The sequence below is a fragment of the Epinephelus lanceolatus genome, chromosome 8 (genome assembly GCF_041903045.1).
Source record: "Epinephelus lanceolatus isolate andai-2023 chromosome 8, ASM4190304v1, whole genome shotgun sequence".
NCBI classification, from domain to species: Eukaryota; Metazoa; Chordata; class Actinopteri; order Perciformes; family Serranidae; genus Epinephelus; species Epinephelus lanceolatus.
The window spans coordinates 18287055-18314503 of NC_135741.1; the positions used below are offsets into that span (position 1 = coordinate 18287055).

Genomic DNA, 27449 nt, shown 5'->3' on the forward strand with positions numbered 1-27449 from the left:
GTGAGGAACGTGTTCGCCATAATGATAATAAACCGTGAACACAAAGCTACAATAAAGCAAATAAAGCCGTAGCTGTGAAACGGTGATCGATACGTGGATATTCACCTGTGAGCAATCAAATTCGGGCTGATATCGGTGGATACGAGCCTTGGTAAATTTGGGAAAACCGAAGGAGAACTGAGCGGAACAACGAGGTAAAGTTAGCATGCTAGCTACGTAGCCAGGTTTACCTGTGATGCTGCTAGCTAACGCCACAGCGCTACACTACATGTACAGGCAGGTTTCGTAGGCTCGACTGTGATTTGAATGTGACACACTAAGCTATACATGTCTGGACAGCTCAGACTTAATGTCACCTGTAGGACTGGAATTCAAAACTGGCCACTTTATGAGTGTCGCTAGCGAGCTAAGTATATTAGCTTCCTTGTTTAGCCACAGTTTAGCTAGCCAAACACCGCAACAGGCAGAGTCTGAGTTTGTTGCTGCTTGGTACAGTAAGTGCATGTAGGAAAACACTCCAAGTGCGGGAGCTGAGATTGTGTTTCCCATTCAAAGCAGGAATAATGCTAAAATATATTAATGAACATGCTAACTTGAATAGCAGTGGTTATTTTGAAGTGCTGTTTGACAGTTGCAGTCCCTGGAGGGCAGCTGCACCTGCACAGACAGTAGTTAGACGTTAGTAAAGCGATGGAGCAAATCTGCTTCCTCTCTCTATATTTTCCTGATTATAGCGGGATATATCATCACACTAACATGCCACCATGCTTTCCTATGTGTGTTTTTGCTGACTTTATAACATTATACACCACAACACCCAGCAGCAGACTTTGTCACACCCCCCTGGGGTAGCAGAAACGATTGTATAAATAATAAAAATGAACACATATAAAGTGTATCCCACCCTGACAGGCTGCGCTATGGCGTCGGCATCTGCCAGTGTGGACTCCAAGGCAGAGCTGACTGCTCTACTGGAACAGTGGGAGAGGGAGCAACAAGGCAGCACACAGGAGCTGGTGAACATCCTCACTAAGTAAGTAGTCTAGTTGAAGTCTTTATGATAAAGTAGTCCCACAAGCTGTGTTTCGGTTGGTGTGACTCAAAGATGGTAAATGTGTTGATGTGCTGTAATTTCCAGAATTTCAGAGCGTGTTGAGAAAGAGACAGAAGAGTACCACAAAGCGGATCCAGACCCCTTTGATGATCGACACCCTGGTATGAATAAGTAAAAGATCACATACTGGGAGGATGACTGGAGATTTGAGTATGGTGTATGTTTTTGACATTTCTCTCTTGGCCACTAGGGAGAGCTGATCCAGAGTGTGTGTTAGGGCACCTGCTCAAGATCCTGTTCAAGAATGATGACTTTATGAACACAGTAAGAATCGCTTTATAGGCTGTTTTCATACAGAATAAGGGGCTATTTTCAGCATCTGAGCCAAAAGGTGATTTATTTTTTTCTTCCCTTCTGTAGCTGGTGAATAGCTATGTAATGACCAGCCGAGAATTTTCCCTCAATGCAGCAGCTTGTCGCCTGCTTCAGAACATCATGCCTGGATTGGAGACGGCTGTTGTCTTTCAGGAAAAGGTGGGTTTATTACCTGAGTTAATTTTAAGATAACAGCAGTTAGTTGTCTCTTTTTTTCTATTGTTTAGACAATGCGTGTGTCTATTAATTTCAGCTCTTAGGTTAATCTGTAATGCTCTTGTGATTTTCCAGATGCATATCCAACACGCTGTTTTTGTGGCTGAAGGCACTTAAAGTAATTTATGTTTACATGCCTTCTACTTACGAAATTATACATTAGTGTTGAGCATGCTGATATAAATAATGCAGCTGACCAGAGATTAAATGGTATTAACATTTTGTATCACGGTTATAGTGACCAAGATTATCATGGTTGTCAGCATTATTGCAGTGTTGTAAAAATGTGCTGAAAAAGTCCAGTATTGAAGTATTGAAGTATTGAAGCACACACTGAAATAATTTTCCCAAGTTTTATATTGAACCCACAGATAATATTAGAAGCACTGTGCACCTTTTGTTTGCCTAAACACGTGAAAGAAAAAAACTTCTTTAAGGTCAGATTCTTTGGCAGATTCAGAAGAGTGTAGATTTGTCTCTGAAGATCAACAGTCAGAACAAAGTTTCATACGATTACATCAAGACAGGCCTAAAACAGTGGGCTGGCCTAATCAAGACATCCTATTTATTTTATTTATTTGTGTATTTTTTAATTCTAATGACACTGCAAAGACCAGATGCAAATGCAACACAATGCTGTATAAAACACAACACAAAGACAGCTCGTCAGAGATTACAGTCTAAAATACATCAGTAACAATATACTTGCTTAGATCATTAGTATTACCACTCTGTCTTAAGAGGGTCTCTGCCCTCTACTTGAAGAGTTCAGAATCCTTGTACTAGCTTATCTGTAGCATTCATACCAGTTCTTAAACTAAATTTATAAGCCTCTTGTTTATATAATCATTGGCTAATCAAGAGATCTGAGTGACTCAGGGAATCCTTGACAGGCTAATTAACTAAACAGTCTGATTCATTCTGCCCTAATCCCTTCAACACCTCTGCTACTGTAATATCTCTGTCCGCAGTGGGGGCTGCTGGTTAATTTTTTTCCATATGCAAGTTTAAGAAAGCTTCTCAAAGACTGTCTTCCTGAATTAGTAGTTCAAACAGTGGCACATGTGGATGTGTTAATCAGTGTAAGATAGTGTGTCGCAGCAAAAAGCAAATGTCTACAGGAACGTAATCAGAGAATCGAAAGAACAATAATACATTGAGATAAAACTAAAGCTGTGAGGAAATACATTTTTTCTATAAATAAAAATAATAACATAGTCAATACCTAATATAAACACAAAAATCATATCAAATGTGCACTACATGCTTGCACTGTAAATAAAGAAGAGCGACCAGTAGTATCACTAGGTTTGCCTGCTGCAAGCCCACTCTGTAAACAAGAGAATGTTGATGCTGGACAGTGTTTACCATGAGTTTTCAAAGCCCTGTAATCAAACGCAGTTTTAATGATACTTCAGATTTGATACGGTAATAACTGACTGTCGGGAATGGAATTTTATTGTGTTTTTTTTGTAAAGCAGGTAACTGTTTCAGCCCTACAGTTAACCATCATCACAACAACAAAGAGAACACTGCATATACAAGGAGGAGCTTACATTTTGATTTGAGAGGAAGATCTTTGCATATTGCTCAGGCACTCTGGTTTATTTGGTACTAAAGCAGTTGGCAGAAACACACAGGTAGAAGGTAAAGGCAGGATGCTGGGGTAGAGTTACCACAGAGTCAGTTGTACTGAACAAAAACTTCATCAAATGTGGATAGCCAGAGACAACATCAGTTTTTGTTTGTGGAGTCAGAGTCCAGTCTACAAGTTAGTTACACTTTAACCACCTTTCTATGACAGTTGACTTACAGACATAGATAAACTGTCACCTGACTGTTTTTTAAAATGTACAAAGTCTTTTAAAGGTTAATTTGAAAAGAATAATGTAGACTAATACTAATAGATACTTTTAATTTAGAACAGCACCTGTGACAATATGGGAACAAGTTGGGCAAAACACAGTACTCTCATTAAAAGTCTGTTCATATTCTTGTTTCTTGACAAATTTCTCCTGTGTTTCTTCTTCTCAGGAGGGCATAGTTGAAAGGCTGTTTAAGTGGGCTCAGGAGGCCGAGCAGCCCCTCAGGATCTATGCCACTGGCTTGTTGGCCGGTGCTATGGAGAACCAGGACATTGCAGCCAACTACAGGGAGGAAAACTCAGTTTTGGTCAGTAGAGGGTTCTGCCGTCTCAAATGTCAGTTTTATTTTAATGAATAATGTAAAAGTACATAGTGATGGACAAGGCATTACAGCAACTAGATAGATAGATCTGTGTTATCCCACAGAGAAATCATCAGTAGGCAATGTGAAACAGCAACTTTCCATCAACTTGTTTTTCATGTCTCACTCTGACAGGTGCCTTTGATGCTGCATCGGTTGCGTGAGCTTCAGGATAAGGATGCGGAGAATAAAAGGGAAATCAAACGGCCCAGTCCCAGGAAGACTTTGAGTGAGCCCTTGCTACCTTTGGATGAGGAGACTGTTGACGGAGGCTTTGAAGAGAAGCCCTTTACACCGGGGAGGAACGGGGCTGAGAGGGAGGGGGCGGGGCCGGAGGAGGATGGCGAAATTCCCTTCTCAACCATCGAGCCTGAAAACGAGCTCTCGTTCCGACTGAACTCCCCTCATAAGACGAGCAGCCGCACCAACTCGGCTGTTAAAACCATGATGAAGCCCATGTCTGCCCCAGGTTCACTAGCACATCAAGGCATGTCTGATGGCAGCAGTTACCTGAAAAGAAGGGTGGACAGGGAGAGCGGCAGGATCACAAAACAGAAGCTAAATTTCTCTTTGCCAGAGCCAGAAAGGACCTTCAGCGAGCTTTCCAACAGCAGCTGGTCTGAGATGAGCCCCTGGGTGATTGGCAACAACTATCATCTGTACCCTCTGACCCCAGAGATCGAGCAGAGACTCATCCTGCAATATCTCACGCCTCTGGGAGAGTATCAGGAGGTTTGTCCATTTACATCAGCCTACACAGTCAATAGCAGTAGTTTATTTATCACTGTATTCAAGTTATGCGTTTCCCTTGTCTTGTCACAGACCTGCCAGCAGATGTCAGTCTTCGTTAATTATGATTAAAGAAATTAAACTGACTTTAAAGGGTCGTCTCATCTATTTTAAGTTTATAGGAAGTTGTTAAACACTAACAGGCTTTTTTTATCAGGGTTCCCATGGTCATGAAATAGTAATGAAATTAGAGAAGGTGTTTTTCAGGCCTGGACATAGTTTGGAAAAGTACATTGTTTTTGGACATTGTTTTTGCTGTTGTTTAAAATATGTTCATAAAAATTTCAAAACGTGTCCAACATTATGCACAATATGGTCTGTTTATTACTAATTCAAAATCTAGTGTTGCATTGCGTCACTATTGTCACTGTCAGTGTCACTAGATCACATGATACACATTGACCCAATGGCACATTGTCATTGCCAAGGCTGCGCCCCCTTTTGGAGTTATAGAATGCGCTGTCACAACAGGAGAGGAATGGGAAGATGCCAGAAAGCTGTTGTGTAGCTTGTTAACCAGGCTGTCAGACTGAGATTTGAGCCACGAAAGATACGTAAATTTTGACTGTCAGTGTGGTGAACCACTAAATGATGCTGGTGACAGTTACTGCTGATGGATAACTAACGTTAGCTTGAGTGGTTGGGTGCTACAGTAATGTTACAGTGATACAGTATGGCAGCGTCAGATTGACGTCTCCAACTAAATCTCAGCCTGTAGTTCAAACAGTTGGCCACTAACAGACATCACTTAGACTAACAATAGCTGGTGATTCAGTCTTATATATATATATATATATATATATTTATATATATTTAATTGAATCACCAGGGGTCTCTTTTAGAAAACCGTGCGTAGGATACTAAAAATGTACGTACAGACAAAAGCCAAAAATGTCATGCGCCAAAAAATATTCTTCTACACTTCTTCTACTTCTACAATCAGGCTTCCACCTCATCATGTGTGTCGCCAATTTCCTGTCTCCAAAATGTTTATAAACATGGGTCAAAGTTTCTCCCATCAAGTCTGTTTTTTTTAGATTGCATCTTTTGCATGGTAAATGGTGTACACGTCTATCAGGCCTCATTTTGTGTGTACGCAATGAGACCCCTGGTATCCTGATCCTGACACTTATACATGTAAAGATGTTCAGACAAGCAATATCAGGCCATTGGGCTGGGTCATTGATCCACTTGGACAGAGCAAAACTGAAGGGACATGGTGGCAATGGACTTTAATTTATTAAGGTATCACCTGTGTTCTGGTTTAGCAAGATTGCAAAACAGCTATTAAATATCCATGAAACAAACATTTGTTCAGCAAGAAAAAAAATGCTTTCAAACTTGCCAGAATTATGATCCAAACACGTCAAATTGCATTAATATCTATATGATCTTTTGTTTTCTGTCCTCCCATAAGGGGCGTGCCCTTGATGTTTTTCATAGTACCCCTATGTGCAGGTTCGGTCTGGCAGCAGTTGACATAATTATGCAGCTAGTTGGTGGCGGAAATGTCTTGACGAGCGAGTAAAGTTACAAAGTGTTACCAGTTTGCGTTCCTGCAAATGCCTGGGAAGTGCATTTGTTATAATATATGGCTGTGTTGCTACAGAGGCCTACCCATTTAAACTACTGAAAACATAAAAAAATATTGTGGAAATGCTTTGAAAATTCTTGGTAAAAATGTGTGGGGACATTTTTTAATATTTAACATTGTTTCCAGGAACTTGTCATCTATAAGTTCCACAGTAAAGCGAATTTACCTGATTTATGTGTTCTCAATGCCCGTTCTTTCTCCTCCTTCCTGCAGCTACTGGCAGTGTTCATGCAGATGGGAGCTCGTGAGCTCCTCATGCATTACATGGATCTAAAGCAGACCAATGACGTGCAGCTCACCTTTGAGGCTCTCAAGGTAAACACCATCTCCTCCAGTTGATCCTCCATGCTGCCAAAATGCAAGGTCAAGCTCCTCTGACTTATTTCTCTACTTTTCTCTCTCCTCGCAGTACCTCGCCTCATTGCTGCTGCACAAGAAGTTTGCTGCAGAGTTTGTGGCTCATGGAGGAGTTCAGAAGTTGCTGGAAATCCCCAGGCCATCCATGGCTGCTACTGGAGTGTCTCTGTGCCTCTACTACCTTGCCTATAACCAGGACGCCATGGAAAGGGTACAGAACAGACACACGTCATGCAAATACACAATGAAATCTGGAGTGTTGCCATAATTGTGCCAAATTTTGCTTGCAGCTTGATGTTTTGGTAATGTATGTGCCAAAGGAAAGATGTTGGAGCTTGGCAATGTGTCATATTGCATTGTGACACAAAATATTGTCTGGAATTTAGATAACGATATGTGATACATCTCGAAAGTACCTAACGGCTGTGTTACAATTTAGTGATACAATTATTAACTTGCCTGTCTGTTCTGTTTAAAGGGCAACTTTGGTATTTTTTTGGCAGCTCTAGTAGCAGTGCACATTTGTATTCATAAGTGTGTCCTTTCCTCTCAAGGTGTGCATGTTGCCCCACTCCATCCTGTCAGATGTGGTTGGTTACACGCTGTGGCTGCTGGAATGCTCACATGCGTCCGGCTGCTGCCACGCCACCATGTTCTTCTCCATCTCCTTCTCCTTCCGTGCCGTCCTGGAGCTCTTCGACAGGCAGGACGGGCTCCGACGCCTCGTCAATCTGGTAGGACAAACCGACAGTCGTGTTTGCCTCGCTGTAACCATGTAAAACGTAACCATCCGTATCATTCACAGAAAATACGATACGTTTCGAGAACTGAGTCAAATCTGTATCATAACATAACAGATGCTTACGGTGATATGAACTGACTGTTTCCAGATTAGCACATTGGAGATCCTGAACCCTGAGGACCAAGGAGCGCTGCTGAGTGATGATGAGATTTTCTCCAGCAGGCAGACGGCCAAGCACACCTGCATGGCCCTACGCAGGTACTTTGAGGCCCATCTGGCAATAAAGGTGGAGCAGGTGAAGCAATCCTTACAGCGCACAGAGGGAGGTGCCCCCATTCACTCCCAGCCGTACTACAAGGTATACAGAGGACAAAGGATAAGTGATATTGACATTGCTGGACAATTTATTTATTATGTAAACATTTTTAAATGTTTTACTCAGAAAGTACGGTTAGTCCTTAGAAATAAATACATGTATGGTTTAGTCACTCTATTTATTGTTTTAGTTGTTGTAAACAAATAGCAGAAGTCTGTGTTCTTGTCGTGATCATTTGCGTTCTCGTCTTCTTCCCCAGGCGGTCAGCTACAGTCGTGAGCAGGTGGTGGAAATGATGGAATTTCTGATAGAGTATGGTCCACTCAGACTGTACTGGGAACCAGCGGAGGTCTTTCACAAGCTGTCATGTGTCCAGCTCCTCCTGCAGCTCATTTCCATTGCCTGTGACTGGAGGACCTACTATGGCAGGTATGGATCAAACAGTAGTTCTCATTTCCTCTTCAGGGATGCAAACAACTCACTTTTAGGCGATGAGGCTTTTTTTTAACGTCAAGTTGGATGACTTGTGTGGATCATCCAGATTCAGAAAGTTTTTTGAAGTGGGATATGTGTGATGGACAAATCTCCTTAACCTTTCCTACAGCTTATTTCTGTCACGCCCCTATGAGTAAATAGAATATTCTCTTTATTTAAGAATATAGCAAGTTATACCGGCCACGCCTCTCTCTCATGCCAAAGCAGGTGTCAGTGTTCATAACTTTGATCAGAGGATGGAGCGTAATTATCCTTCAGGTCACAAAAAGGAGCAAAAAAACCAGAGAGTGAGAGTGAGTTGCGGGAACAGTAATCAGGTCAACTTGTGTTTTCTCTTCTCCAAGTCTGATGTTAGCAAATAATAGTAATGTTGCAGTGCATGTTTTGGCATGTCTTGCTTGCCTGTCGGATACTTCCAGGGCTGTTCTGTGAATTTGTGCCTGACAGAGTGAAATACATCTATTTATTACATCCGATTAAAGCCAGTGGACAACAATGTTTCTAATGTGCAACTTGGAAAAGAAAACTACATCGTGGATGAATAGGGTTGCAGTGGTATACATTAAAACCATATACTGTGGAATGAAAATTTGACGGCTGTCACACCTAGGGCTGGGTTAAAATAATCGATTCTTCCCACGCAAACTGTTTGTTAGCCATGTACCTTAACACTTACCAACGTTAATGTTACCTGCAAGTGAATCTCCTCAGCAGCAGAGGGAGGAGCAGGACAGGAGGACTGACAGATACTGACTGATGTCTGTGTTCTGTATTCTTTCTAAACTTTACTCAGTATTGTGATGTCAGGAATATAATTTATTTTATTGACATTTTAGATTTGTTTAGTGAGATATTGAGTTTATATTGGGACTTTGCTGTTTTAATGTTACTGTTGCTGCTTTAGAAACAACGTTAAGTTATAAAATATTCAGTTTTAATCATGTTCTGAGTATTAGTTCTCTGAGAATCTCTTTCACATTCTAGCAGAAATTGGTATTGTTACTGAAATATCCCCAATTGAATCGATATCGAATCGTAAATCTAGTCTAATCGAATGAATCGATTTAGGAATTCAGTGGTGATACCCAGCATTAAAAAGCAACAGGATGAAGAATCTCACCTGCGCATGCACATCTTATTTCTTCCTCAACTGCCTGTCAGACTTTTTACACGCACCTCATTGAAAAAATGGTTTCAGGTTTCAGTTATATAAAGCTTTTGTTAAGCCAATAAAATCCTTCTGTTTTCATTCCTTTAAGTGTCACTGTAACTGATAGTAGTAATGATAATAGTAATTGTGTGATACTGTGAGACCGTGATATTGTGTAAGATGGTTATTGTCCCATGAAAATCTTCTACTGTTGCAAGCTAGGCATGAACGTGCATTTATATGTATGTGCATGAAATGAAACTTGTGTTTTCCAGCAGCAGCAACCTCTGTGGGGACCAGTGTAGACAATATATGGGCGTGAAGGCACTTCTCATAGGAGCACATCATTTTAAATCAAGATGATTATCTAGTTTCTCAGTCAAAGTTAAGTTAGAACTCTGGACGAACACAGGATGGAAAACAATGGATTGACAATGACTACTAATAAAATATTAACTTTAAACTGTAGAAGAGCTGGGCATACTCTGCGAAATGGATGCGAAATCTCTCAGTAAATCATAACCATCAAGTATTCAGCCATTAATAGTGTTAATTTTTGAAAATGTATAAAAGGAAATCTTGGGGAAAATATTTTGTTCAGTAAATATTGTTTATTAATACCTCTTTTTGTTCTGTATAGGTCTACCTATTCTCTGACTAACAGATGGAGCAGATTGTTAAAGTAGGGAGCTTCGTAGTGAGAGCATTGGGCTGTCAGGTGTGACTGTGTGGCAGTAGCAAATGGTTCGCATGGCACATGGGTCAGGTAGGAGTCAGGTTCAGCAGAATTTTGCAGAGGGCCCCAGGCATGTCGTCACATGGTCATATTAATGCGGTGTCGCCTTTTTCTTGATTCTGGTAGCTCTTTGTTTTCTGACCATTACATGTGTTTGCCTCCCTGCTTCCTGCTTTATCATCTTTTTTACATTTTTTCCAGAGAGCTTTGTCACTTAGAGTTATTTGACGACGTGATGTGGTGATATAATGATTTGATAATGTAATATAATGATGAATCTTTCTCTCCCTGTAGGAGCGATACAGTGCGTTATGCCCTGGACATCCTGAGCATCCTCACAGTTGTTCCAAAGACCCAGCTGTTGTTGTCTGAGGCTGTTGCTGTGCTCGATGAGGGGGGATCCACTGTTTCCACTGTTGGTAGGTGTTATCAGAGTGCGGTGCCACTTAAGTGTTTTGTATTGAATATGAATCAGCAATGTTAAAATAAATGTATACAGCCAATAGTCACTATTACATTCAAGCAGGATGGCATAAAGTATGTTGTTGTAGCAGCTGTAACTGTAAATTTGTCCACACTGCCCTGGTCTAGTGTCCCATCATAATGGAGCATGGACATTTGCTTTTTAGAAATGTAGTGCAATAAAATTAAAAGGATTATCACTCCGCACAGAATGTAATAACATGCAGCAGCTTTGTATTTTCATTTTGGTTTATTTCATAATACCTGTGCCCAGCTCCTCTGAGAGATGGCGTGACTCCAAGTATTATTTTTGTGCAAGGTTTCTCATTTAATTATTTGTTTTTTCTTCCCCCTCAGGAATGAGTATAGTCCTGGCAGTGGCAGAGGGAGAGGTGTTTGTAAATGATGCCGAGATTCAGAAGTCAGCTCTGCAGGTCGTCATCAACTGCGTATGTGCTCCAGACAAGCGCATGTCCAGCATTGGCAAGTTCATCGCAGGCACCCCCCGTCGCCGCCTGCCTCAGCAGACCAAAGCCAGCGAGAGTGTGCTCACCAAGATGTGGAATGTGGTGCAGTCCAACAATGGCATCAAGGTAGAGTTAAGTTACACCAGTCATCAAAGACTGTGGTTTTTAAGGCTGTATTTTACATTTTTTAACACACTGACAATGGCCCAATTACATATTTTTACCCCTACACCTTGCCCTTTGCAACAACGTTTCAAGGGGTAGTTGATAAAGTACAACCCTTTGCGACCCTGATTCGTCATTGATAGTCATTGATACTGGTGTTTACGTGAACAGACGTAACAGAGTGTTGCCGAGTATTGCGATTATGCCGTATTCTGCTGTGGTGATTTGTTTTGCATAAACAGAAGCAGCCTTTTGCGCTTGTCCCAATCCTCATGGTTTGTTCACAACTTAAGTTTCAAGTTATCGACTAAAGTCATCAAATAAAAAAAACACCTCTTCATTACCAGGCGGCAACCTGTGCTCCTACCCTGCCGGCCTGCACTGATATTAGAGGAGTGGTAACGGGTGCAACGGCTTCGCTGCTGGAATTGAGTTGAATTTCAGGGGTCATGTACCATCAAGGGGGGATGCGACTTAAAAATATGTCAAAATGTGGGACTGACATAAACAAATCCACAAAAACAATGTAATGTTAGCTAGAGCTGGTTAGCTACTGAGACGCTACTTTGCTTTTTTTTATTATGCTTGTTATAAAGAGAAGGACCATAATTCATTGAAAGGATATTAAACTACGATAACACAATTTCAAATCTTTATTAACGAAGAAAGTTCATTTGTAGGTTTCTTTTGTTGCTTGTGCAGCCATCTTGTCGATGATTTTTCGTAACACTCACAGTTTGAATTGTGCCTCTGTTTTTCAGAGGGTGATGTAGCCCTAACACTCTGCCCTACCCTATTATTCCCAACAAGAATCGGGATACCCTACCCCTAAACATGAACGTGCAAAACCGAGAGGTCAGGGCTAAGTAGTAGGGGCAAGGAGTGTAATGCGATTATGCCAAAGGGTGACCTTAAAGTCTTTATAGTCATTATGTAAGACTGGGTTTAAAGTTGCATCATTCAGCGTTTTGAGACACAATTGTGCATCGAGACAGGTGCTACTAAGAGCTGCAGTGGTAAAGGGACCGGATTTATATGGTGCCCTTATCTTGTGAACACTGCACACTTTTTTAAGTCACACACACACATCCGCACACTCATTGCAGTGGAGCTGCCATGCAAGGCACAGACATGCACAGCAGGAGATTTGGGGTTCAGTGTATCACTTAAGGACATTTTGATCAGACTTTGCAGAAGGAAAACTGGCCAGTTTTTATAACATGCTAATTCACAGGAAGCAAGAAAAAAGATGTTGCTTTGGCATTAATAGGCTTAAATTTACCCTGCATAACACAAGGATGTCTTCATCTTGGATTAGGATTTACATGTCAGGCTATAAAATTGGGATTTGGAAAACAACCATTGTGCCAAGAGGCTCCAACTACACTTGGATTAGCTGATGTAAAGATAAAACATGAGACTAAGATCAGATCTGTTTAAATGTTTGCTCTGTGAATGATTTTTGCTCAGGCACATGTTCAATCATCAAAGCTAAATCTCTAAACAAGTTGATTTGACTGATTAAAACCACTTGGTCAGAAATATGATAATTGTTCAGTTGTATGCTGCCTGAGCAAACAATTGCAGAGCAGTTTCTCCTTCACTCTTTAAAAAAGAGTTCTGCGTTTCCGCAGATAAATAAGGTAGCAAAGTACTGAAGAGCCTTTCAGTAGAATTTAGAGGATTTTTCTGAGACACGACCGGGTCAGTTTACTCAGCTGGGAACTTTCCTAAAAAAAATACGCTTTTAAATAAGCCTTCTGTTCTGTCAGCCTTTGTTTTTAACTTACATCTTGCGTCTGTTCTGTAGGTGCTGCTGTCCCTGCTGACGGTGAAGATGCCCATTACAGATGCAGATCAGATCCGAGCTCTGGCCTGCAAGGCTCTGGTGGGTCTGTCTCGCTCCAGCTCCGTCAGACAGATCATCAGCAAGCTGCCTTTGTTCAGCAGCGGACACATCCAGCAGCTCATGAAGGAGCCTGTGCTCCAGGACAAACGCAGCGAACATGTCAAGTTCTGTAAGTTTGCTGCTGAGCTGATAGAAAGGATCTCTGGGAAACCACTGCTCATCGGTACGGACGTTTCTTTGGCATGGCTGCAGAGGGCCAGTGTGGTCGCTCAGTCCAGGATCTCCTTTCCTGAGAAAGAGCTGCTGTTGCTTATCAGGAACCACCTTGTGGCCAAAGGCCTTCATGACACCGCCACCACACTCACCAAGGAGGCAGATCTCCCAATGGCATGTCTGTCTCATTCTGCACATTCAACTTCTGCTTTCGCTCCTGTCGCCCCTCCCCCACCTGCCTCCCCTGTTGCTACTCTACCCCGCACCCCACGGCTCGCCAATGGTGTTGGGTCAAGACTCGGAAGCCACCCCTCTCATCCATCCACCCCCGGATCCACTAATCCACAAACACGTCCTTCTACATCACAACCCGCTGTCTGTCCTTCTACTGCTTTCCCCTCAACGTCTGTCCCACCCTGTAACAACGGCTCTCCACTGATTGGACGAATCATTTTCTCTCGTGAACGGCAAACCGGGTGTGGTACGGTGAGCTGCAAGAAACCTCGGGTGCTTAGGCAGAAATCTGACCACGGCGCCTTCAGCCAGAGTCCAGCCATGAAGAAACAGTTTGACAGGCACCTGCCCTCCCCCCCTGCGTTAGACAGCATCATCACAGAGTACCTGAGGGAGCAGCATGCACGCTGTAAAAACCCTGTGGCAACATGCCCGCCTTTCTCTCTCTTCACCCCCCACCAATGCCCCGAGCCCAAACAGAGACGCCAAGCACCCATCAACTTTACATCCCGACACACACGGCGGGTTATATATCCTAAATATGGAGGAGTGGATGGAGGCTGCTTTGACAGACATCTCATCTTCAGCAGGTTTGTTAGATTTATGTTTCCTTCAATGAACACAACATTGGATTACTTCACCGTCCTCCACAACCTTTTCTCTACATTCTCTACTTTGTGTTTTCCAGGTTCCGTCCCATCTCCGTGTTCAGGGAGGCAGATGAAGACGAGAGTGGATTCATGTGTTGTGCCTTCTCAGCTCGCGAGCGGTTCCTGATGCTCGGGACGTGCACAGGGCAGCTCAAACTCTACAATGTGTTTACAGGCCAGGAGGAAGCCAGCTACAGCTGTCACAGTTCAGCCATCACTCACCTGGAACCCTCACGGGTCCGTAGACAAAGCTACTAGAATACCAACAGTTTTATGTTATGTGTTGCTGCCGTTGCTGCTGTTGCTGAATGCAACTTCACTCTCCTCTTATGTGTGAGATATTTAAAGCTAAAAATGTGTTTTGCACATTGTTGCTTTACTTGAAGGTCCGAGTTGAAGTCGTGTAACATCTTACATAAAGCAGTTAAAGGTACACTATGCAGAATTTTCCAAAAAAAAAAATAGGGATAATAGGGATTTTTAACCATGTAATTGAATGTTTTGTGTGGAAAAACCAAATGAGACACACATTATTATTTCAAGCAGAGTTTATGTGTCTCACAGAGGAGATTTTCAACCATAACATTTTGTGTTTTTAGGATGGCTCTCTGCTCTTGACGTCAGCCTCTTGGAGTTACCCTCTGTCTGCACTGTGGGGCATGAAATCAGTCTTCATCATGAAGTAAGTGATGTTTGCCTAAGAGACCAATCTCATATTTTTTACCAGCTACAAAGAAAATCTTAGATAAACAAACATTTGCAGTGCAGAATTGTGACACAAATATGACATGACTATTGTGTGTGATCCTGCTGCCTCCATGTACAGTATGTGGTCTTCCCTGCCCAATATTACAGCAGCTTTATGTTGTCAAAAGAGCAAGCTGCCGAAAGGAGATGACATGCTGTTTAATTATATACGCTAACAGCCTGAGGGCTGCAGTCTTCAGTTCATGGAACACAAGCACTTTGCATCATTCATCCGTACAGTTTAACCAAGGCAACACTGGGACTCTGCCGATGGATTTGGATTTCTTCTGCGTCTTTAAGCAATTATAAGTTTTAAACTACTCAGCTTCTAAACCCAGGCTGGCTCTGTGTCTTTGATTAAATGTTGAAATGTTGCTCTGGTTGTCTTCAGGCATTCTTTTCTGGGCGATCATTATGTGGAGTTCAGTAAGCTTTCACAAGATCGTGTCATTGGGACCAAGGAACATGTAGCACGGGTATGTCTGTCAGCATTTTAACAGGATGATATGAGTTTATGTAATGATCAATACAGAAAAAACACCACACATCAGTGGTGAATGCTTACATTTAGCTTGTGTCTTCTCCAGATTTACGACATCCAGACAGGCCAGGTAACTCTGACTCTAAACAACCCAGACCTGGCTAACAACTACAAGAGGAACTGTGCCACCTTCAACCCAACAGATGACCTGGTGCTGAATGACGGCGTGCTATGGGATGTGCGCACAGCTCAGGCCATCCACAAGTTCGACAAGTTCAACATGAATATCAGCGGAGTGTTTCATCCCAACGGCCTGGAGGTCATCGTAAACACGGAGATTGTATCCTTGAGATGTCAATACTTGGGTTGATAAGAGTATAGTAGGAGATAGCCTAACTGATTTTGGAGTGAATGTTTATTGTTGATAGCAAGACGCCTATTGACTGGTAAAAGGAACGTGATAGTTAACTCATCCTCAATCTCATCATAAAAGAGGGCACGGTGCAATTTGAGCTAAATGCTAATGTCAGCATGCTAACATCCTTATAATAACTGTGTTTCCAGCCACCTGTTTTTAAGCACAATTTTAATTTGGGCATAAAATACCTGAGTGGGGGTGACTTCTAGCTCACCTGGGAGAGTGTGTGCCCCATGTGAGCTGAGTCCTTTGCAGCGGCCCAGGTTAGACTCTGACCTGTTGCCCTTTGCTGCATGTCGTCCGCCCTTTCTCACCCAACTTTCACGCTTAGGGGAGGTAGAAAAGTTGGTGTATCAATAACAGACAGATGTGTAAGCACACAGGGTTGTTGCTGGACCTCTTCCATGAGCACAGAGCTGTAATTTTGATTGTTAAAATCTCTCAATTCCCTTGTACAGTGTGCTCTCTGTTATCATACATTCATTATTTTTCTTCTTTGCACTCTCATCTGCAGTGATATAATGGCACTTGACTGGAGAATTAGCATCATTTAAGTTACTGCTTATCTCAGTGAACCAACTCCCAATATTTGTGTAACAGTAGTGGTTGGAAAACTGTATAAATTAGCATTTTCTTTTGCTAATTGTTCTGAAAATTTGGTGTATATTTGCACCACATTTGGGTGGAAACCCAACTAATAACAATGCTAACATGCTGATGTTAGCAGGTATAGTGTTTACTGGGTTAACATTTTACTGTAGTGTGTCAGCAAGCTAACACTTGCTAACTACCATTAAACACGAAGTAGAGCTGAGGCTTATGCAGATGTCTTTAGCTTTGCAGGTATTTGGTCATTAATAAAATTTAAATTTTGACTTTATGTTGCTAGAATATAAATTAAGGGACAACTGAAGTTATAAAAAAATATCCAAAAGCAAACATTAAGGTCTGTGACAAATTTTTATGGCCATTCATACAGTTTTCAAAATGAAAATACACAAACGTGAACCACATGGTGAAGCTGAGGGAACAGTTAAGGGATCACCAAAGTCAGTTGGGTTCATCCACTGAATATCTGAACAAAATTTAATGGCAATCCATCCAGTAGCTGTTGAGATATTTCACTCTGGACCAAAGTGGTGGACTGACAGCCATTACTGCTGTTTAGATATTGATAGCATGAGTAAAAATGTAATTTATGGATCTTTTCCAAAATGTGAGGCAGAACAATGAGTATAAAGACACAACAGGTGGTTAAAATATGTCTATTAAAAACAAAACTGTAAATGTACATCACCATATGGTGGAAAGAAATGTTGCAGTATTAAAGAGACCCACATATTGTCTTCTTAATTAATTGCTTTAATTAAAATTAAGTGATTTCATTACTGTGGTTCAAGAGTGCTTGTTTAACATTGGACTTAAGTAATGAGTATACAGTGGAACATTTCATAAATCTGACCGAGACAAAAAAAAAAAAAAGATTGCATCAGTGTTTAAATTTGTAGCAGTTCTAATGATAGGATGACTGTTGGGCTTTTATTTCACTGCTAAACATTAAATATTTATTGCACTGAAAATTGATTTCATTACCCTGGGGATAGTTTTAATCGCTGTGTAATTAAATTCGTAGCAGATTTAGTTGGAGCAAATGAAAAATGGTGTCATGGTCCTTAGTTGGAGTTTCAGTGGGATCTCCGGACGTTCCACCTCCTCCACACAGTTCCCGCTCTGGACCAGTGCAGAATAGTCTTCAACAACAACGGCACCGTCATCTATGGAGGTAAATACAGAAGCCCACTGCATGATGGGTAATGTAGAGACTCTGGCATTAAGCCTTCAACTCGCTCCACATGTAGTACAAGTGTGTGAAAGGTGTGTCTGAGTGAAAGGCTGGTAATTATGAAGCAAAGTGAGCATGTGTGTATTTGTAGAGAGGTGTGAACAGAGCCTGTAGAGGTCTGTGTGTGTGTGTGTGTGTGTGTGTGTGTGTGTGTATGTGTGTTTGATACCACCGTCACTCAGAGCCATATGGGCAGAAGGCTCAGTGTTGGACTGGTAACAGAGAACCAGCTGGTTCATGCCACCTCACAGGAAGAGCTATGGGCGTGCCGTAATGGCTCAGCCCGTACAACGAACACTAGGACGTCTCGGGAGGCTGAACCACAGCTAGCCAGTTCACTGCGCACAGATTTATTTACTCTCTCACTCATGCCGTGGCCTTTTGGTTTTGCAGCAATGTTGCAGGCTGACGATGAAGATGACATGATGGAAATGCAGATGAAGAGTCCCTTTGGGTCATCGTTCAGGACCTTTAATGCCACAGACTACAAACCAATCGGTAAGGTGTCCTGACCTCACCTCACTTAAATTGATTTTTTTTTTTCCCCAAGTCATTCATATTGATCAAGTGATTTTTACTTAAAGACTCTTATGGACTGTAGTAGGGCTGCACAATTATCAATTATTGATCACAATCTCGATTTTGGCCTCCCACAATTAAATTAACATGATCAACTGCATGCGTTGTTAACAGAAAACTTTGCTGCATATCAAATCAAGCATTTCCTTGACTAGCAGCCAGCCTCCACTTTTGAAGAGCTGCCATGCCACGACACACGCACCCTGCAGCTACAGCCTGCGAATAACTCCTGAATGTTACGACTTCAGAGGGGCAAAAAGAAAATCATTCATTCATCAGATATAATCATCCATTGTTTGGAAGTAGTTTGGATTTAGTAGAGAACAAATCATGCGAAGAGTGCATGAGACTTGCAAAGAGACTTGCAAAGCACCACAACTAACTTGTTAAACCACCTGAAAACACACACTCTGGAGTACGATGAATGCACAAAGGCCAAGAAGTGTTGGCTTACTGAATCCACGTCAATTCAGACATTCATAATAGTGACGCTGTACAGCGTGTCAGTATATCCATCCAGCTCGCTTTTTGGCCAAAGATATGTGTCAAACACTGTTTTCATTTGGTTGCATTCAGTGATGGCATATGTATTTTTAGTTAGCCTATATTTTGAGTACATATTATTTATATTTTGCTTTGAGGAGATGCACTGTGAAGAAGGACTGGTCTTATTCTGGTTCAAAGATTTGTACATTAGCAGGAATTCAGCTCAACATGAAAGTGGAAGTAGTGTTGTGTTTATTTAAATGTAAAAGTGCTATAAAAAATATGTATTCATTCATTTATTTTCCGTAACCGCTTAATCTGTTAGGGGTTGCGAGGGGGCCTGGAGCCGATCTCAGCTAACATTGTGTGAGAGGCAGGGTACATCCTGGACTGGCCTCCAGACTATCACTGGGCTGACACATAGAGACAGACAACCATTCACACTCACATTCACACCTATTCACACCTATGGACAATTTAGAGTCACCAATTAACCTGCATGTCTTTGGACTGTGGGAGGAAGCTGGAGTATCCTAGAGTGTCCCTAGAATCAATAAATAATTGTGATCTTAACATTGATTAAAATTATCATTGTCATTGTCATTTTGCCCATAATCGTGCAGCCCTATACTGTAGTGCTTGATAATAATGTTCAATTACTATAATACACTATAAAATCTTAGGTTATTTATTGTAATATTTTCAGTAATTGACCTCTGACACATGCTCTTTGCTTTCCTTTCAGCCACTATTGATGTCAAGAGGAATATATTTGACCTTTGCACTGATACCAAAGACTGCTACCTTGCTGTGATTGAGGTAAATGTAACGAGTGTTTGCTAAAGGTTGTGATAATTTATTATCTTTAAATGTATGAAAGAATTTAATCTCCTTTACCTCCCGCCTGTCCCGTAGAACCAAGACTCTGTGAACACTGACACAGTGTGCAGGCTGTACGAAGTTGGCCGGCAGAGACTTGCAGAGGAAGAGGAAGAGGACGAGGAGGACCAGGTTCTAACTTTATTCCTCTAATACTGCAGTGTTTGATTCCTTCAGGCAGAGGTACAAAGTGAGTTGTAATTTACCCTTTGTTTTTTTTGTCATCTGTGCACCAGGAGGATGACGATCAGGAGGAAGACGACGACGATGATGAAGATTCAGATGATGATGTCGATACGGATCCCCTCATTGCAGAGCTAGAGAATGAGAATGGCGGAGAGGATGAGGACGACGAAGAGGAGGATGATGGCAACGATGAATTCTCTCCCTCTGATGAGGAGGTGGCACGCCTCCTCGAAGATGATGTCGACGTTGGGGACGACGATGATGAGGATGACAATGATGAGGATGACTCTGACAATGACGACGTTGATCTGGATGGTGACAATGGTGAGTCAGGTCTTGCAGTGCTGTTCAGTTGAAGCCTTTTAAATGTCCTAAATATGTGTTTTTACCTACTTTTCTGAAGTGTGTATTTAATTTAATTTCCAATTGTCTGGCTCGTGTTCTTTGTACGCGGATAACCCAGTTAGCTTGATTTCACTGTAGACACAAGTCAGGATTTTTCAGCTCTTCTATAAGCTGGCTTAAGATTTATCTGCAGATGTTGTCAGAGCAACAAGTCCTTAAGCCCAAATCTGCAGAAGTGCAGACTTAAATCCTAGACAGTCTTTTTCAGACACAAAATGACTCCTTCCCTTAAAGCGATGATGATTTTAAATGAAAACCTGTAGGTTCTTGAGAAACCCTTACATATTGTTGGTGTTACTATCACTATTTAATTTTCACAATGAGGATATACGCACCAAAATAATGGAGTGAGACAGAAGATGTGACAAGTTTATCCTCCATCATTGTATAAAAATACAGCCCAGTGATGATACAGACATTTCATACAACACACAAAGGACTTGCCGTCGCACATTCAACCCTGATCGGACCTGTTGTTACTCTGTTTGTCACTGTAAACTTCAGTCTGTGGTGTACGTAGTTCATACATTTTACTGATAAACCTCAGAAGAATTATAGAGCAACACTGAGCTTCATGACGTACACAGGCATCACAGGCTGTACGTAGGGCACCATGTGCTAGCAGGGGCAGCAATGATAATTATTAGTATCTTTCATGAATTCCATGATGTGAAATTTAAACTCACATGCTCACAATAAGCAGTCTGACATCTTGCTACCTCTCTCAGCCAGTTATGTGAATATTGATCTTGGTTTCAACTCTCTGTTCATGTTGCATTTATTTCAAAATAAAAGTGCACGGTTACTGAAGATTAACAAATCAATTCTCTATCTGCATTCACTAAAGCCTGCTGAGAACCAAGAATTGAATTGATGAGAATTAACAGGATCCTTAAGACTGATAAGAGCATGTTAGCCCGGATAAGTTCTGATCTTCAGTCTCAGCTAAGTGATGCAACAAGCCTCATGTTCTGTCCAGTTCTGTGTTTTCATGCTTGTCTGGTCACTGTGAGGAAATGTTGTCTTTCCCAGTGGAGTTTAAAAAACTGCTGTCTTGGTTTATTCCAGAGAATGACAGAAGAAGCATGAATTTGTGAGAGAAAAAAAACAGATCTAGTGTTCTTTCACATTTTGTTTTCAGTCTCTGTATCCCCACGTTTCTAAAATCTGTATTTGTCTATCGCACAAACAGACAGCTCCGACAACTCTGACCTTGAGGATGACATCATCTTATCCCTGAATGAGTGAGGAGCCAGCCTTGTCTGGGACAACATGTCAAGACTTCTGCCTCATGGACATTTGAGCTGCAGAACAGGAGGCAAGAAAAGGAGGATAATATCAGCAGATGAGGTGGGAGATAACTTGGAGCACTGCCAGTTTGAAACAGTAGGTGTCTACACTCTGAGTGACGAGACCAAGCAAGAACAATCTCATAGAGAGGAGGGGTGGGGGCTGCACAAATTGACTTACTTGTGGGCAAAAAATGATTGTATATTATATAGTTTTATAAATAAAAAAAAAGTGAGGTTGATGAGCAAAATCGCCAGTGTGTAGATGCAGTGAAGACCAGTTTTATATTTTGTCACATTTACGGCTTTTTAAGTGAGCCTCTTCATTTGATATTGATTCACTCACTTTGTAAGCCTCTGTTTGGTCACAGATTAGTGTTTGTAGGGGGAAAGGCTTACATCGCAGCGCTGTGGGTCTGCATTTGTGTGGCAAAAAATACAACTCTCTCTCTGAAACTTGTATTTCGCCAGGCCACCTGGAACTATCACCAAAAAGTAATAAAGCATTGAATTAGGCAGCTAATGTAATGCACAAACATGTTGCCGATGGTTCATCAAGCGTCAAACCCGCCTTCCGCTTTTTACTTTCACCATCAACCGATGACCAAAACGCCACACACAGCAGTGCCATTTGTGAACATACAGTAGCCTTCTGATTTCATTATGTAAGTAGAGATATTAAATCAACTTGGTGCTCTTGTATTGCTGAGGAAATCATAACTAGTGGACACTGTAACAAAACAACTGACACACCTGCTCACTGTCAGGACATGACAAACATATAGAGGCTTCTACAGCTCTCTGCCATTCTGTTATTTATGAGGCTTTATTGAGCCACACAAGGATTTGGCTTTAGTGGATGTTTCTTAAAAAGATTACAGGGATTTGTGCTGTTGATAACAGCATGAGTCCAATAATACAGTGAAAATTAAATGTAATCTTATGTTGGAAAACTGAGGACTTATCACAGTCACTTTAGTTTGGGAGTGATAGTAAACCTCATCCCTTGGAATAAAATCGATCTGGCTAAATCTTAGAAACTTTGGAAATAACAGATGGTGGTTCAATTCAGCAAAGATATTTCATAATATTTCATTTCAGACTTGAGTTTCCTCTGGGTGGAGTGACAGGAGGCTATAAAGTCTCAACATTGTGAAAACAAATGCCTTTCACTTGCACACTTTTTGAAAGCAGTGCAAACATTGATTTTTCTCATGTTCTTTGCCTTGTATCTGTTCATTTTACCTGTTTTCTTTTCCATAAGAAGACGTTGATGTTAAGTTTCTTGAGACGGTTTATGTACAGCTTGTATGTATCTAAAGTATTTTTACTATAAATAAAGCTGCAAAATTAGCTTTGTGTGCTCCTTTAATGAAGTGTGAATGATGCTCGCGGGCAGTAGACATTTAAAAGCTGTTAGAGCGGAGGTGTGTTAAACATTTGTGGCTCTTTTAAAAGGGAGAAAGCAACAGTCCATGCCGAAACCGGTGCCAATATCAAGGTCTGATTAACACACAAACTTGATCGTTGTATCGAGTCACCTGCAAGCGAGGAACTCCAGAAGGAAGGGGAAACCACTTAAATTAAGGATTCCAGTATATTATTTCCACTGCCTAGAAGAGCTCAATAAATGAGCTGCTCTCTCTCAAAGCCAGAAACCAAATTGTTATGTCATGAAGTCTGGAGCTGCTCCAAAGACCAGTGGTTCCCAACTGGTGGGTCATAGGTTCATTCACTGCCAGTGACTTTCAAATGTGTCAAGTTTGTAAAAAACACTTTATTTTTAAGCACAGTGGATCTCCAGCACAGAGATTTTATTTTGAAGTGCCATCTCCTGCTGAAGAGTGAGTGACTAATGGACAGCTACGTGACAGAGACAGCAAGCTACCTCGACAATATGGCCAAACACAAATATGACACTGAATATATTAAACTGTGTGGACCTTGAACTAATGACTGAGGAGAGATCTGGACCTCAAGGCTGGACCAGTTGGGAACCCACAGAGAGGTTTTCTTTTTTATACCCAAATGAGCTTTATTCTGTCGTAGTGTTCTCAGTTCTGAAACAGGAAATGTACCCATGTACTTAGAACATTTCCCTGAGTGCTCTCAGTTTCATCTGTTACAATTTTCCCAATTCATTGTCTATGGAGCACACTTGGGTGTGCACCAAAACAACCGGATCGAGATCTTCTTGAAGAGGTGGTCTCTGTCAGGCTACAAACAAACTCTTGTGCGGTCCGTTTGTGGCGAGAATGTGTTCCGATCGAACCAACTGCAGTCACATGACACATTGTTTGGGTTAAACATGAGCATGTAACAGTCCTGGAAGATTATTAATGTGCACCTCCTCCTGTACTGCCTTAATATGCACATTCAGCACATCCAATGCATCAAAACTGGAAAACAACACTTGAATGTTTTCAAACTGTATGGTTTGACTAAAATGAACAATGACAGCAATATAGTCCACGATAACCAGCGCTAAAATCAACCTGCGTAGTTGTCCCTCCATTGTGACATTAGAAAGTGTCACAAAGAATTTATCTTGCAAGTGTACTCTTCATGTTTTGTTTACTTCCTGGATTTTTAAAACTGTAGGTGCACTTCAAAATGTATGCATCAGATGCCTTCAGTGCATTTGGGCCTTTAGGTTTAACAGAAAACAGAAAATCTATACTGATGGTCTCATATCAGCCTCCCCCTTTATAACCAAAGGGGTACCATTAGGTCTTGTGCTTGGTCCATTGTTATTTACAATGTACATTTATTATCATTCCGACACAGACTTGTAAAATCTATTTTTATGCAGATGATAAAGTCTTGTATGTAAACAGCTCCTCTTCAAATCAAGCCATGTCTAAATTCCTTCAGCATTCTCTGCAAAACCTCAATGTTGTATCGATATTGAGGTATTTGAGAATTCGGTTAGATAGCAGCCTTGTTTTTAAACCTCGTGGAACAGCAGGCACAGAACCCGAAGATTAAAAATGGCTTTGTGTTTTTCTCATTTGGTCGACCATTATGTCGTTGCTTGGCTATGGAGATATCCTGTACTCTTATGCTGCTCATTCCACCTCACTCACAATAAAAAGAGAATTACACACTATATCTATTGTTTGTAAATGTATCCTACGATAGCTGCCTCAGTGTATCACATCTCCTCTCAAATTGAAAGCTACTGTTCATCAGACCAGATCACAGGACTGGCTCCCTCTGCACGAGTAAATACTGAACTGGTTCTTCCAGTACTTGGCATTATGTAAATGGAATGAATTACAAAGCACTTTAACACTTGAGAGTCTGGTCCAGTTGGATGAATTTAAATTTTTAATTTTGGTCCTTTTTTTGGAGATGTGTGATTGTTTCTGATGCCGTTTGTATCTGCTTATCTCTGTTCAACTCCTGCTGTACTCATCTCTCTTTTGCAAAGCAGGTCTACTTCATTAGATAAAGGTTATGATATGTTCATTTTGTTAAAACTGTGCTTCAACATTAAAGGTACACTATGCAGGGATTGTCGTTTACTGTGGCCCTTTGTAAATAGGAATTGTGCAAATTTGCAGGAAAGCCCAATCAGTCTTCTTTCAGCATTGGCAGTATTAAAACAAAATCGGGGAGTGCAGCAAAATGCCGCCTGCCTACTTTTGTTCATACAGAAAGTGCCTTTTTCAGGGCAATGGGGGGCATGAGCAAGTAACAAATTGCGTAGGTCTACATGTACGTAAACAGCATTGCTCTGAGGGAGGCCGCGGATGGTCAGTCCTTCGGCGATTCTCTCATAAGTTGGCCCATCCTTCACTGTTCCCGTCATTTGATGATTAATGGCCTTTTCTGTTTCTTGCTGTTTCCTGTTTATCCACCGCCAGTGGGTTGCACGTGCGGCGTCATCAACAGCTCCTCCCACAAGTCATCAACAGCCCCTCCTGTGGCGGAAAGCCGCCTTGGTCTTTTTAAACTAAAAGGGTTCCGCCAATATGACTACCCTACGAGGCGGAAAATTGGGCACCTTGGATCAACTCGCCAATCCGGCTCTGTGTGTCTAAACGCTCGCAGCTTGCCGGCAAAATGGCCCAACATTCGCCAAAAATCTGGCAGTGTAAAAGGGGCTTGTAGCTGTGTCTCAATTCAGGGGCGGCAGCCTTCGAAGGCTGCATTTGAAGACCAGTTGCGTCACATCAGTGCGACCAAGGCTGTCCCATTTCAAAGGATCCTTCAAATGCGGCCGAGAAATGCAAAATTTCCAGAATTTGGAGGATGCAACAGATGAATCATTCATGGCCCAGCCTATCCCAAGATGCACTGTGCGCCGTCGACAAGTATACATTAAGTTGACTAACAGCTGTTAACTAGCCAATGGTTAACTGTTGTTAACATTACTGTTAGCTTAAAGCACACAGCTTAATCAATTTTAATTTAATAGGTTTACCTGAAAACGGTCCTTTATCAGCCTGAAATATATTAGAGGGCGGTGTCTCCGATGGTCAATCATCTATCATCATAACAATCTCTGGTTCCATGATTTAGGGCTAACTAATTTACTTTCGCCAAGCGCAGCTGGTTGCTAGGTAACAGGAATGCCAACAGGTCGGGGTGAGAACAACCGGTGATGCAACTACGAAATCGGTTCGGTTTGGCTGGTTCGGTCTTCAAAGGATGTGGCAGACATCAACCACGAAGGCCGCTTCCTTTAAAGGCTGCAGCCCCTGAATTGAGCCACAGCTTGTTTGTAAATAATATCGCCAGCAAAACTAAAGGTGAGCGCCAACCCCAGATTTCTTCTGCTTGGCAGTTCACGTTGTTATATTTACGGGTTTTTCTTTGGTGCTGTGTCCGTGATTTCTGTAGCTTCCTCTTGGATGCATACACCTGGTCACTACCTTTTTGTAAAGTCCCAACGGCATGTGTTCACTGTGCCCAGAAACGTCCCGAACATAGCAAAATAAGAAAGTACAGGCAAAGTCCCTGCAGATAAATACACCGTCACACACTTCTCGTGGGTCACAAGTGATGATCAAGAGGGATTACTTTTTGAATTACTTTTAGGAAATCCTGCATAGTATACTTTTAATGCAGGTACAAATGTCGGGAAAGTTTTATAAATTATGTCCAGTGTGATGAGATTACAGTTTCTAGGCTACTTTTAAGTGAGAGGAACTATACTGGAAATAGAGCTAAGAGTGTGCATTTGCATTAAGAATCAGCACAACTGAGTTTAGGTATATATTTGAACCATATATTAGTTATGCTATACATATGATGCATGGGAATAATCCAATGTTTATTGCCCTTTAAGTGTTGTACTCAGGTCTCTTGATTGTTGAAATGTGCATGCAGGGATTTGCCACTAAATTTTCCTCTGGCCTCCCCCACAGTTAATAATAGAGCACATTAAAAGAGTCACCAGAACCAAATTAAGAAGGATCAAATGTGTTTTCTAAATTGAGTGCTTGTGTGTGTGTGTGTGTCTGCACAGGCACATGTGTGTCCATGTGTACAGAGGGTGATTATTTGTACAGGAAGCACAGGGTGCATGAAATGTATGATCCCGAGGAGTGTAAAGAAATAAGAATGTTTGTGTGAAGGCAGGTGATGGATGAGTTGGTAGGGCATGCTTCTTATTACCTCCTCGGCTGGCTCTTATTGCCTGCTAGCTTTGGGAGTGTTGAAACAGATAGCAGCTCTCACTGTATTAGGCAATCCCTGTTTGCAGTGGACCAGTGTCTCATCCTCACAGTGCTGCTGCATCAGAGCAGGAGCTAAATGTAGCCACCGCTCTTTCCAAGCTGAACGAGTAAAACGTTGTCAGAAAAACTGATAAGTGCACGTTTTCAAATCCTTCATCATTTTGAAATCCTTTGTGCCAGGTTTAGCGAGCATGCGGCAGTGTCACTCCAGCACATTTTCAGCATGCATGGTGGAAGCTTATAATTTGTTGTGTCATGTTTTTTTTGTCAAATGTTTATTAGCTGGGATGCATATTTAGCTTACAAAACGCCCCACACTCCTCCAGCTTTATGTATGTGATTGGAACACCGCCCACAGT

General features: G+C 41.6%; 1 protein-coding gene across 1 annotated transcript; it reads left to right on the top strand.

Moving 5' to 3' along the window:
* dcaf1 (ddb1 and cul4 associated factor 1) lies at positions 1-22756 on the top strand. The gene is made up of 25 exons (XM_033629126.2): positions 1-194; positions 913-1033; positions 1139-1215; positions 1305-1378; positions 1475-1588; positions 3680-3817; positions 4007-4603; positions 6468-6569; positions 6664-6822; positions 7166-7345; positions 7502-7711; positions 7929-8098; positions 10345-10469; positions 10870-11105; positions 12955-14030; positions 14129-14327; positions 14690-14772; positions 15229-15313; positions 15425-15658; positions 17426-17519; positions 17973-18077; positions 19390-19463; positions 19560-19655; positions 19760-20033; positions 21307-22756. Exons 2-25 carry the CDS (start codon positions 921-923, stop codon positions 21360-21362), a joined length of 4671 nt encoding a protein of 1556 aa, XP_033485017.1. The 5' UTR covers positions 1-194; positions 913-920; the 3' UTR covers positions 21363-22756.
* The last annotated feature ends 4693 nt before the right edge of the window (positions 22757-27449 follow it).